General features: G+C 42.2%; 1 protein-coding gene across 2 annotated transcripts in view; it reads right to left on the bottom strand.

Annotated features, from left to right (window-relative positions):
• The window catches only part of LOC110526392 (copine-7), a 38194-nt gene extending 26852 nt beyond the window's left edge, over nt 1-11342 (bottom strand). The window contains exons 1-2 of one of the 2 annotated variants that reach the window (XM_021607339.2): nt 11251-11342; nt 8899-9538 (exon numbers count right to left, since the gene is read on the bottom strand). In XM_021607339.2, coding sequence (XP_021463014.1) covers nt 8899-9072 — 174 coding nt within the window. In that variant the 5' untranslated portion in view covers nt 9073-9538; nt 11251-11342. Of the gene's footprint in view, nt 1-8898; nt 9539-11180 lie in introns of both variants that reach the window. The other variant, XM_021607340.2, reaches the window with a different exon arrangement.
• Between the last annotated feature and the right edge of the window lie 2501 nt (nt 11343-13843).

Here is a 13843-nt window from a genome sequence, read left to right as displayed (position 1 = left end):
TGAACATACATGGCACACTATAGTACACACATGCACGTCCACGTTAACATTCAGATATTCAGGAGTTAATCCTACTGCTTTGCCTCATGCTGTTGGCCTTGAGCTGACGAGAACACACACAGACACACACACATGCACATACGCACACACTCACAATGGTTGATGAGAAGCAACAGAAGCAACATGCACCTTTTCTCACTGACAATCACTGTGGAATAAAGTGTCTAGTCTGCCAGTCCTAATTAACGACACCTCAAGAGTGTTAAAGACAATGTTATTATGTATACTGATACAGGTGACCTGAGGAATGGGGGTGGGTTGTCTTGTTATTCATTACTGACCCTGCAAACAGTACGAGTGGTTAATTTCTCAGGAGATAACAGCTGAGACATGTTTTAATTAGACTCTCTAGGTCTCCTCTCACTGTTTCTCTCATTCTCTCTCTCCATCTCTCTCAGTCTTTCTCTCTCTCCATCTCTTCCTGTGCTATCTGGTTGGACATATTTGTGAACACGGACAAGTTCATTTCCGTGTGTGAAGAAATCTACCTAGAGCCACAGAGGAAGGGCTGTGTCTGTGTGATGCCTACCCCTGTGATGCCCATTCATCTGGGGGGGTAGGGAAAGTCTACAGAGATGTGACTGTCTGACGTATGGAGGGATCTCTGAGGTCCCAGGGAGTCAGCTCCCTCTCTCCTCACTCTCTCCCACTTGCCAGCAGAGTCAGTCCTGAATGGGAGACCAGATGCTGCTGGAAGTGAGGTTGGAGGGCCAGTAGGGGGCACTCTGGCCAAAGGAGCTCCCAATAGAGTACCACAGTATGAGTTGTAAAGCCTAGCGGACAAACAAGAAAATGGTTCCAATTGTTTTTCCCATAGGTGATTTTAGAAATACTTGAAATAAGGGCTGTGTCTGGTGTAGGATTACCCTGGCGAGAAGTTTTGATAACCGTGTAAATGGACAAGGTGACTTTTATCAATATATTTGCCTGTATTTACCTCCACAAAATGAAATGCTATTTAGCTGCTAATGTGGCTATCATAAAATACTACAACTGCAATGATGATCTGGACGAGACCGAGATCGAGGTAAATGTAAGAATCATTTGGGGTGGTGCAGCGGTCTCAGGCACTGCATCGCAGTACTAGAGGTGTCACTACAGACCCGGGTACGATCCTGGGCTGTATCACAACCGGCCGTGATCGGAAGTCCCATGAGGTGACGCACAATTGGCCCAGTGTCGTGAGGGTTTGGCAGGGGTAGGTCGTCATTGTAAATAAGAATTTGTTCTTAACTGACTTGCCTGGTTAAATAAGAAACACATATCTAATGTTAGATAAATTTAGGAATTAATAACTTAGCAAAATGTCTTTAAATTGACAATTCTGTGAACTGTCTTGGGCAAGTTTTAAATTGACACAATACCTGTTAGCAAAGGTGTCAGCTAGAGATGATGTGCAGGAGCTTGTATTTGTGGTCTTGCATTACGTCTACTTTCATGCTAATTAGGATTTTCGAATCTGAGAGTAAATAGAGACTAACTATATTGATAAGTCACCTTGTCTGAGAGAGATTTACATGGTTATCAAAAAGTCACCCCAGGGTAAGCCTATACTACACAGCCCTTATTCTAAAATTCCCTACGGGAAAAATGTCTGGTGGAAAAATTAACCATTTCCCTGTTTGACCGCTAGGTTTTATTGGTATTATGACACCCTCACTGTAGGGATCTATGCCCCAGGGCAGTGAAGGGGACATTGCACTGAGTAGGGTCTTTCAGATGAGATTTTAAAATGGGTGTCCTGACTCTCTGTGGGCATAAAAAAACTCCATGGCACTTATCGTAAGAGTAGGGGTGTAATGCCGTGTTCAAAACAACTGTGAACTCCAGAAAAAAAACTAGCTCCAACTGGGATAAATCTTTTTGAACGGTCATCCAACTCGGTATTCCAAGTCGGAAACTCGGGCATCTTTCTAGAGCTACGACTTCCCGACCTGAAGATAACTGATGTCATGATTTGACCATGTTTTTTACCCAACAGAGAACAGAGGACTCTCATTAACTCATTTTCATACAGGGAAGGTGGTATCAGTGACAAACACCAGAATGCAAAACCGCTACAGGTGGAGGGGGATTCAGAGAGGAAAAATGTGAGTCGATTTCTTGATACCTAACTTTTATAAAATAAGTATAATCCCATCTTCAACTAAAAATGTATGAGTTTTTTTTTGTTCCCTTGTGTCCATGGAAGCACCGCTGCAACACGTTATATTTTACAGTGAAGGCTGCAGAAGCCTTCCTTTGTCGGCAAGTCTTTCGTCTGCACACCCGCCACATGTGCGTGATTGGCTGGGGAACGACGGCTGGCTGGTGGCAGGATATTGTATATACATTCATTCATATGGGCAGAATATTGAATAAAATGTATAAATAATGTGCTGCAGTCGTTCGGCAGGAGAGAGAGAAGCGAGATCTGTGTGGATTTAGCTACCCGCTCTCTCTCAGCCTTCGGCAGGATGAGCAAATTATTTGCATGACAATGTTGCTTCCCTGTTCAGATGGATGAGAGCAAAGGAGTGGGCCACCAAAGACTCAAATACAGAGTAGTACAAGACATCATATCCCAAGGGAGTGTTCATTCAAAGGCCTCTTCCCCAGCCCAACTATCTCGACACAGCTCTCTGTTTTGCTGAATTCTATCTGTAGTAAAACCATGAAGTGACTTCAGCCACTGTATATCAACAGCACTGATATGGTTAAGATCAGTGGCATGTATTGATAGATGCCAAAGGAAGCCAGGCTTTCCCAAATCATTTACCAAGAAAAAAACATAAAATAATGCATCTTTCGTCTCTATGTGTTTTCATAATTGACCTTCAATTCGCAAGAGGCTGAATGTATCTCACCGGAGAAAGCATCAGAGCGAGAGAAACAGCGCCCCTCTGTCTCTGTATGTGTAGGCCATCTATTTGATGTGGTCTGGTCATAAAGAGTACGATATTGCTGCCGCCCATAGCATTGAACGCAAGGGAAACCAGCAAGTGTTTGGTCTAAAAGTATAAAGTATAAAATAATAGCCAATCAGAATTGAGCTCAACTGTGAATGGTCCTGGCGTACCAAAATAAAGTGCCAAGGGAAGCCAGTCTGGATTTGGCTTCAGTCCTATCATAGAGAAATACGGCATCTATAGAAACAACTTGAATTGTTGCATCTCGTTTTGTTGTTGTCTTCCGGTGGCTAGCTAGCTAGCTAAAATTGCCCCTTTCCTAAATTAGATGGAGATAGGGATTTGGACTTGTGGTTTTACTTAGTTCTCTGTACTGGCCAATAACTATAAAGGCAATTCTGAACCAACCATAAACTACAATGTGCCCCTGGACTGAGAGGATGGAAGTTCAAGATGTAGCTAAATGTAGAAGGCTAACATTGCCCATGAAAGGAAGTTGTGCTAGCGCCAATTATTTTAGCCAGGTAGACTAGGACAACAAAAAAATAAGAATGTACTGTATGACAGTCATAGACAACTTAGTCAACATTAAATACTTTCACACACACACACACACACACACACACACACACACACACACACACACACACACACACACACACACACACACACACACACACACACACACACACACACACACACAAATAAATCAGAACCATGTACAGCCACATCATATGTACCTTACGTGGATTGGACTAAATCGTTTTTGATATCTTTTAGTTGTCACTGTATTAGACTATGCATAGGTGATTCGATGATGTTGAAATGCTGAAGTTGAAATGGTGCTGGAATAGTGGAGGCAGCTCCTGTTTTCTTTGCGACTTGCAGTACCTCTCTGTGGTTCTAAATTGTAGTTGTTTAGTAGTCTGAAAATGTCAGAAACATGAACTTTCTTAACCATGCTGTAGGTCATGTAACTTTTGTTACATGCAATATGTTTCTGGACTTCACTAGACAGATGTTGCTCTCTGGTTTTGTGGTGAAACAAAGGTGTGGTTGAATTTGTCCTGCCACTGTGTCTTCTTATTGTCTCTGCCATAGGCCTATATATCACAGTTGCAAGGCAAGCAAACTAACAGGTTATAGAGAGAACAACACAATTATCACAGCACAGGTTGTAATAAGGATTTTTATCTGCCTTGGCTTCCCCAGTGATTTTACCCACGCACCGCTTCTGGTTAAGATACTTTTAGTCATGCAGTGTATGTGGACACCTGCTCGTCGAACATCTCATTCCAAAATCATTGGCATAATATGGAGTTGGTCCCCACACTGCTGCTATAACAGCCTCCACTCTTCTGGGAAGGCTTTCCACTAGATGTTGGAACATCGTGTTGGGAACTTGCTAGTGAGGTCAGGCACTGATGTTGAGTGATCAGGCCTGGCTCGCAGTGGGCATTCCAATTAATCCCAAAGGTGTTCAATGGGGTTGAGGTCAGGGCTCTATGCAGGCAAGTCAAGTTCTTCCCCACCGATCTCGAGAAACCATTTCTGTATGGACCTCGCTTTGTGCATGGGGGTATTGTCATGTTGAAACAGGAAAGGGCCTTCCCCAAACTGTTGCCACAAAGTTGGAAGCATAGAATCGTCTTGAATATAATTGTATGCTGAAGCATTAAGTTTTCCCTTCAATGGACTAAAGAACCTAGCCTGAACCATGAAAAACAGACCATTATTCCTCCTCCACCAAACTTTACAGTTGGCACTATGCATTCGGTCAGGTAGCTTTCTCCTGGCATCTGCCAAATCCAGATTTGTCCATCGGACTGCCAGATGGTGAAGCGTGATTCATCACTCCAGGGAACGTGTTTCCACTGCTCTAGAGTCCAATGGCGACGAGCTTTACACCACTCCAGCCTACGCTGGCATTGCACATGGTGATCTTACGCTTGTGTGCGGCTGCTCAGCTATGGAAACCCATTTCATGACACTCCCAGAGAACAGTTATTGTACTGATGTTACTTCCAGAGGCAGTTTGAAACTTGGTAGTGAGTGTGTCAACCGAGGACAGACGATCTTTACACGCTTCAGCACTCGAAGGTCCCGTTCTGTGAGCTTGTATGGCCTACCAAATCGTGGCTGAGCTGTGAAGTTTCCACTTCACAATAACAGCACTTACAGTTGACCGGGACAGCTCTAGCAGGGCAGATATTTGACGAACTGACTGTTGGAAAGGTGGCATCCTATGAGTCATAGGATGCCACGTTGAATGTCACTGAGCTCTTCAATAAGGCCATTAGACTGTCAATGTTTGTCTATGGAGATTGCATGGCTGTGTGCATGATTTTATACCTCTGAAATAGCCGAATTCACTCATTAGAAAGTCTGCCATATATGACTGATATTCTGTATATCTATCAGGCAGTTTGAATTATAGATGGTTGCCAAAGAAATCCATCTTTGTTCCTTCAGCCCACCTTCAGCCCATTGCGTTCCCATTTGAGATGCATTCTCCACTGACATGGATGATATGGTTATTCGGAGCATTAGGTTGTATCAATTATATCACCTCCTAATGCTCAAGCTGAATTTAGGGGAGTTATGTAAACTACTCAAATGCTCAGCTTGCAGAGAACCCAGGTTAATTTCCTCATGAAATGTTGTTTTATTGCATTACCACAGCGACAAATTGATTAGTGTGTGCTCAACACTATCAGCCAAGCGTCATTATTGCCAAAGCCTCGGAACACATTTCTCATTCATAAACATTAACTGGGCCTCAATAAATGCTTCCCATTTCAACACACTACGATTTGGCATTGTCACTGTTAATCATTATCTGGCAATGCCTGGAAGAGAGGCGAAAACATTGGGGCTTAATTGCAACATACACTGAGTGTACAAAAAAATGAAGAACATTAAGAATACCTTGCTGATATTGAGTTGCACCCCCTTCTGCCCTCAGAACAGCCTCAATTTGTCAGGGCATGGACTCTACAAGGTTTCTCAGGGATGGTTTACTCTTGAAATGTCTTTGGTCTCTACTGACTTAGCTAAATCAGCTTTTAGTTCTTTAGTTCTTGCACCTTATTTGTGGAACAATCTTCAAAATGTTGTTAAATGTGATGTTTTGGTGCCTCTAGGGCGATTCAAAAAGCTGATTGAGGACCGTATTACTGATGAATGTGATGTTCTGGTGCCTCTAGGGCGATTCAGAAAGCTGATTGAGGACCGTATTACTGATGAATGTGATGTTCTGGTGCCTCTAGGGCGATTCAGAAAGCTGATTGAGGACCGTATTACTGATGAATGTGATGTTCTGGTGCCTCTAGGGCGATTCAGAAAGCTGATAGAGGACCGTATAACTGATGAATGTGATGTTCTGGTGCCTCTAGGGCGATTCAGAAAGCTGATTGAGGACCGTATTACTGATGAATGTGATGTTCTGGTGCCTCTAGGGCGATTCAGAAAGCTGATTGAGGACCGTATTACTGATGAATGTGATGTTCTGGTGCCTCTAGGGCGATTCAGAAAGCTGATTGAGGACCGTATTACTGATGAATGTGATGTTCTGGTGCCTCTAGGGCGATTCAGAAAGCTGATTGAGGACCGTATTACTGATGAATGTGATGTTCTGGTGCCTCTAGGGCGATTCAGAAAGGTGATTGAGGACCGTATTACTGATGAATGTGATGTTCTGGTGCCTCTAGGGCGATTCAGAAAGCTGATTGAGGACCGTATTACTGATGAATGTGATGTTCTGGTGCCTCTAGGGCGATTCAGAAAGCTGATTGAGGACCGTATTACTGATGAATGTGATGTTCTGGTGCCTCTAGGGCGATTCAGAAAGGTGATTGAGGACCGTATTACTGATGAATGTGATGTTCTGGTGCCTCTAGGGCGATTCAGAAAGCTGATTGAGGACCGTATTACTGATGAATGTGATGTTCTGGTGCCTCTAGGGCGATTCAGAAAGCTGATTGAGGACCGTATTACTGATGTATGTGTTTTTTTTATGACTGGGTTTTTCTTTCGGCATTTTGTCTTTATATTATATATTATATATTTATATTAATGTCTATTTTCTGTCATTTATGTCATCTTTAAAAGAGACCTTGGTAAAATAAGGATAAATAAATCAAATTCACAAGGATGTTGGCCCATGTTGACTCCAATGCTTCCCAAAGTTGTGTTAAGTTGGCTGGATGTCCTTTGGGGTGGTGGACCATTCTTGATACACATGGGCAACTGTTGAGCGTAAAAAACCCAGCAGCATTGCAGTACCATACCCCGTTCAAAGGCACTTAAATATTTTGTCTTGCCCATTCACCCTCTGAATGGCACACATACACAATCCATGTCTCAATTGTCTTTAACCCGTCTCCTCCCCTTCATCTACACTGATTGAAGTGGATTTAACGAGTGACAACAATAAGGGATCATTGCTTTCACCTGGATTCACCTGGTCAGTCTATGTTATGGAAGAACAGGGCTTCCCTCTTAAGGATCGGACCCTTTTTAAACATTTTTTTAGCCTAAAATTACATACCCAAATCTAACTGCCTGTAGCTCCGGACCTGAAGCAAGGATATGCATATTCTTGATACCATTTGAAAGGAAACACTTTGAAATTTGTGGAAATGTGAAATTAATGTAGGAGAATATAACACATTAGAGCTGGTCAAATATACTACAAAGAAAAAACATGTTTTCTTTCTTTTTCTTTTTTCAATCTTTGAAATGCAAGAGAAAGGCCAATATATGACTTAGGAATCTAGGCACAGTTTAGATTCTGGCAGCAGTGTAGGACTGAGTTTTAGACTGAGATGGCAACGTTTTGGACTGATCCAATGAACCATTGCATTTCTGTTCAAAATAGTACCAGGCTGGAACAGTGCCAGGCTGGAATCCCATCTCAAATCATCCATTCGAAAATCATCCCATCTCAAATGGGAACGCAATGGGCTGAAGGAACAAAGATGGATGGATTTCTTTGGCAACCACCTTTATTCGAACTGCCTTATAGATATACAGAATATCAGTCATATATAATGGAGTACTGCATCATGGGAAATATGCTATTCATAACTCACACACCCCCAGCTCATATTACAGATAGAGTACCAGTGTAATTCCAAGGCAGACAAGAAACTATGATCCGCAACTTAGAATGAGATAGTGAGAAAGAGATACGGCGAGTAGAGGAAGAAGCGTGAAAAGGAAAATAAGATTTCCTGTCCCCGTCCCTCCTCCTATGAACAATGTTCTCGGTGATCTGTTTGAGAATTTCAATTCAGTTTCAGGTAGCTACTCTATAAATCAGAATCAATTTCAAAAGAAAAGAAGATGGCAACAATACCACCAAGCCAGCACCAGATATGTCACTTCTCCCTGGCTCTACTTTGTTCTCTGTGATCTGGTGCACTGCCCAGCTGTTGGGATAATGGGAGCAAGATTAAGATTTCATCCTCAGTCTGACACGTTCACACAAACAGCTCACTCCTTAAATCTCACTCCTGTCTTCAAGCTGCCGTTCCAGATAATACTTTTTTTCTCTAAATATGGCTCAGCTTTGATATGGAGAAATGGAGGGCGGGGAGAGAGGCTGCCCCTCCCACTGTGCCGGCTATATCCTGCTAGGTGACAATGCCTTCCATTCAGTAGAAACAAGCACTCACTCTGGTTCACCTCATGCTATCCAACTCTGTCAGACACGGAATCATTGTTATTTTAATAAACTGGGGTCATACTACCCAATGTTACATGTCAACATCATAGAGATACTTATGCAGCTCATTACTGGCGTTTGCGCTTCACAGGCTTAGTTGTTTTAGCATCAACATCCATTGCTTATTGTTCATACAATCAGTACATTATGGAGCGAACCATGTTAGTTAAGACTTTACCAGGCCAGTAGGTTGGGGACATACAGGCGATGGGGGGTACTCACCTCTGTCCACTGTCCCTGGTTCTGCACCATGAGTATGACACATGGGTCAGACTTGTTCAATGTGTCTCGGTCCAGCAGGGCCTTGCAGGCGACGCGCAGTTCCACTTTGGAGACGCAGGCGACAGGGCCACCTAGAGCGGCCCCTGGAGAGGTAGCATCCTGGACGTCATTCATCCTGGCTCAGGACCCAAGGAGTCAACCAGTAAGGAGCAAGAGAGGGTGGGTGCTGCCGAGAGCTCAGAGTAATGGGAACTACTAGGGATGGCTAAGGGATTCAAACCGAGCGAGGCACTGAAATCTCACAGAGTTAGATACATAGAAGAGAAGAATGGATCCTTGGACTTGGTAGTGAATGTTACAAAAGGGAAAAGAGTTCTCGCAGAGGTCTGTATTTGAGATGAAGGCAGGTGTAATTTAATGTCTGCAGAGATAACAGACAGGGTGGGCCGAGCTGGATGGAGGTTGGGGAGTCGTGATTAGATGACCAGAAAGCTGTGGAGGGTCATTTACGATTCAGGACCAGCCAAAGTGTGTTTTCATGTGTTCTTCATGAAAAAGTTGTCCATGAGCATCAGAAACAGGTTAAAAAAGTGTGTGCTCCCAATCATCCTTCTCTTCAAACTCCACACAGGTACTGTACCTATGTAAAGAAAACACAAATTAAAGGTCCAATGCAGCTGTTTTTATCTCATTATCAAATCATTTCTGACTAACAATAAAGTACCTTACTGTGATTGTTTTCAATTAAAATGGTCAAAAGTAATTTCTCAAGCAATCATTTTGCTAGGACTCTGGGAGTGGTCTGAATGGGGAAAACTGAAAACTTGATTATTATTGGCAAAGAGGTTTGGAACTGTCTTTCTTATTGGGCTAATTACCACCTGGTGATGTAACCAGGCAGGCCAAAACTCAATCCCAACAAAACAGGTTGACATTTCAGGCAGTCTTGTCAAACAGCTCTTGTACTAAAATGGCATAATCATTTTCAAAATGTCACAGTATTATTCCAACATAGTGTGAATATATATATATAAAACACAGGGAAATCACGTTTTTGACTGCACTGGGCTTTTAAATATCTGCAAAATAGCATATATCCACAAACAACATGTTATTGAACCTTACCATCATCCTAATCTTAAAGGGGCAAATTACAGATACCCAAATAAATAGTAGCAGAATCCAAGTTCAGACCAGAAGAAGTTTGCATATGAGGTAGGCTATGAAGGTGATTGAATAATAACAGGTGAATTACTACTCAGTAAAAAATTATAATATTGACAAAGCCTGCCCAGGCGCAAGAGTCCACATTGCCCTATTTCAGCACCACCGCTAATGGACAGCGACCTTCAGTCATTCAGCTGCTGCTCTCCAGTGGGGTGAGGCTCGGTTGAAGCAATTATGTTACATTAGATCAGGCGCCCTTGGCAGCAATCATAAGTGTTTGACGAGGTAGTTAGAAACAATAAGAACAAATGATAAGGGTTCATATGACTCATAAAATAGAACACATATTGAGATTATTGGCTACTATAAAACAACCAATAACCGAGAGTTGTAATTAGTTCGAAATAATCTGCCCAACACTTGTAACGTTCAGTTGGTTCCATGTTCTTATAATATTTTTTGTAATATATTGCAATGACATATAATATGATGGTGGAACATAAATGCCAAAAATAAGAGTGCTGATCTATAAATGTTACAGATAAAAAATAAAATGTGGAGATGAGATTCTCATAACCTATTATTGAACAGCAATATATCTCCAGCCTGTTGTCTGACCAATGAACCAACAATTGCATGGGCACACACCCCTCCCTGGTCATGTTAAACCGGGCGTAGCACGTGAATTTCATATATACTGTGTCTATCTAGTATATATCTGTCTTATATCTGGTAGAGAGTCCGTTATAGACAGCTAAGCTTGGTAAATGACTACTCAAGACTTGTCCAATTGTAATTGCCATGATTTCTATCCAACTAAGCAACTCATACAGATTTTGTTCTCAACTTTGGTCTCAACCTAAATTATTTCCTACGATAACTATAGCATGATTTGTTGAGGGTGACAGAGAGAAGCGCGACTGCCTTATTCATTCAATTATCGTCACATAATATATATAAACTGATCTACATTACTGGCTTAACTGGTCGTTTATCAATGCAGCTCCACAACCCCTAAATGAATCCAAGCATTTCACAATGAATGATATAACAATACAACATGAACGTATACTATTCCAAAAATACTCTGCAATAACATTATTTTGTTCGATTACCTCAATCATTCAGAAACTTGCATCACATGCTTCAAAATAATACATCCAAACACTTGCTGCTTGTTCCTACCTGACGTGGTCCCCTGAACTTACACTTGTTGTTACCTTTCCTTCAACACACTGCTTGATTTTCCGAAACTCAGGAACAGTGGAGGGAAAGTGGTAGAAGCAAGGGGTGTGTGATAGCAGAGCGAGGGAGTGGATCTGCCAAACGACACCGATAAAGCTCGCAATGTCACCAGAATCCGCTAGGGGGAGACGTAGAGGTGCGACAGCGGTTCACAATAGCGATACAAGAACACTCTCTTGGCGGCTGTTCCACACTAACTATCTCACCTTTCTGCTCATTTTCACATGAGCCTTAGCTAAAATTGACCACCAGAGCATTTATGCATTTGTTGATTAGCCTTTTTATTTAATCTGCTATTGATCAAATAAAATACAGTGACCAACAGACAATTAAAAGCATACAGATTACAAATATACAACCACAAATGTTGTTTTCCTCAACACTAATGGGCTACATATTATACTGTCCACATACAATGTGAGGCTTTCCCCCCCACAAGAAATTCCAATGGCTTGCATTTGTATTACTGGCTTGTCGCTGCATATCAAACACTGCACAGTACCTTGTTGCCAGATCATATCTGCTCAGCTCAAAGGCAAAATAAGTGTCTGCAATCCACCCAGAAATATTCACTCAATTACATCAAGTAAGAGATACATAGTCTCTCCCTCCAGTAATAGGCCTATTAGTATTACACAATGTAACTACATTACACCCAGTGGCTAGATATGACTTTTAGTATCATTGAAAGGACTGCTGTCTTTCACGGAGCTCAATAATTACAACCCCAGGAAACACAGGAACAGACACTTGACAGTCAAACAGCAGATATTGAATTAGACAGATCCTCAGGTGATGGCACAACATGTTGTGTGTGAACGCCCTGATGTGGCTGGCCAGACAGCTAAGGATCCTAAGTGACACTGAGCTCTAATGGAGAAACAATGGAGATGAATCGCAGTCAGTGCTACTCTTGTAAATAACAGGAAATATCTCTCTCTCTCTCTCTCTCTCTCTCTCTCTCTCTCTCTCTCTCTCTCTCTCTCTCTCTCTCTCTCTCTCTCTCTCTCTCTCTCTCTCTCTCTCTCTCTCTCTCTCTCTCTCTCTCTCTCTCTCTCTCTCTCTCTCTCTCTCTCTCTCTCTCTCTCTCTCTCTCTCTCTCTCTCTCTCTCTCTCTCTCTCTCTCTCTCTCTCTCTCATCCTTCCGCTCCTTCATCCTTGCACTCTCTCTCTCACACACCTACATGTTTTAGACTATTTAATACCAAATAAAAGGGCTATAGCTAATGCTATAATGATCTGAATATCAACAAGTGTTGGGCAGGTTTTAAAATAATTTGACACACACACATACACTCCGTTCTCTTCATAGGAAGCCTTTTTCAGCCCACCCACAAGGCCCATATCGTTTTTGTGAACTCGCTAAAAATTATATAACATGATAGCTTTCCAGCTGACAATGAAGTGTGTTCAGAGGTGTACATTTCCCTCTCAAAGCACTTAACTGTAGCAATTATAAGTGGTGGGGGTCCCACCTACAGCACATATCCTTTCTGCCTTCCCACTTGGATGACAATAGGCTGGGTAAAATAATTAAAGTGCACTATATGCCTGCGTGAAGCCTATTCTGGGATGCAGAGAAAATGTCTGACTTAGCAATTCCTCTCCAAATGTTCTCTAACGAGGATACAACATCATTGGTGGTAATACATCCTATGGCCTCTGTTGTTGATTTCACCTCCTTGACCAGTGGTCAGTCAAGGAGCACTCCACAGGTACGCATTTGGGGTCTTGCTCCTTATAAAAACTAGGCCTCCGTGAAGACTATTGGCAGCGAATAGGGAGGCTAATCAGCATTGGGCAGAGAGCTACTTATTCAAACAGCACTCGACTAAACGTTTGGCTCTATTTTAATTATTCGCTTTACTGGGCTGTTTGTCCCTCATCATGATCACATCAACAAACCCTGCAGCAGGAAACATCCTCCCTTCCAAGGCTTTCTGTCTCTATAAAACAGAGATAGTGCTGTTTCATTGACCTATGACCTTCTGATGGTGATCAACTGATTTCCTGCATGTTATAATTCTTATAAGTAAATGTGCATAAGCTCACGAGTACAATAATTAATATGGCAACGACAGGGGTTTGATGCCACGGTAGCAAGAGGGTTAACTGCAGTTGTAGCCTAAAGAATGGTTACCCTATCATCTTAGATTCTCACCTCCTGTGTCTCAAACTCTATGGGAATTCATTGCAAGTAGGACCCAACAGTGCCCTGGGCCATACACCTGAGCTCCATTATGCTGTAGCTCTTAAGCAGAACCATCTGTTGCCGCTGTGCCAACACTAAAGCCTCTCCCTCTGGACTTCCTGTGTACTTATGCATATATTTATCAAGAGTCCTCTTGCTATCTAGCTGTTTATACCACTCCAGCTCTCAGGCAGACATTATGATGTTGTGTAGTTCAAATGTTTTCCCGTAAAAATGGATTGCTTGCTTTCAACATAACAGAAAATAATTTTGATTACGAGAACTACATACCAACCAACTTTAATGATTCCAGCCATTTAGGTAACAAAAATAATGGAAAAC

This window comes from Oncorhynchus mykiss, chromosome 6 (assembly GCF_013265735.2).
Source record: "Oncorhynchus mykiss isolate Arlee chromosome 6, USDA_OmykA_1.1, whole genome shotgun sequence".
Lineage (NCBI taxonomy): Eukaryota > Metazoa > Chordata > Actinopteri > Salmoniformes > Salmonidae > Oncorhynchus > Oncorhynchus mykiss.
Note: the sequence above shows the minus strand (reverse complement) of the source record. Positions and strands in the feature narration are given on the sequence as shown.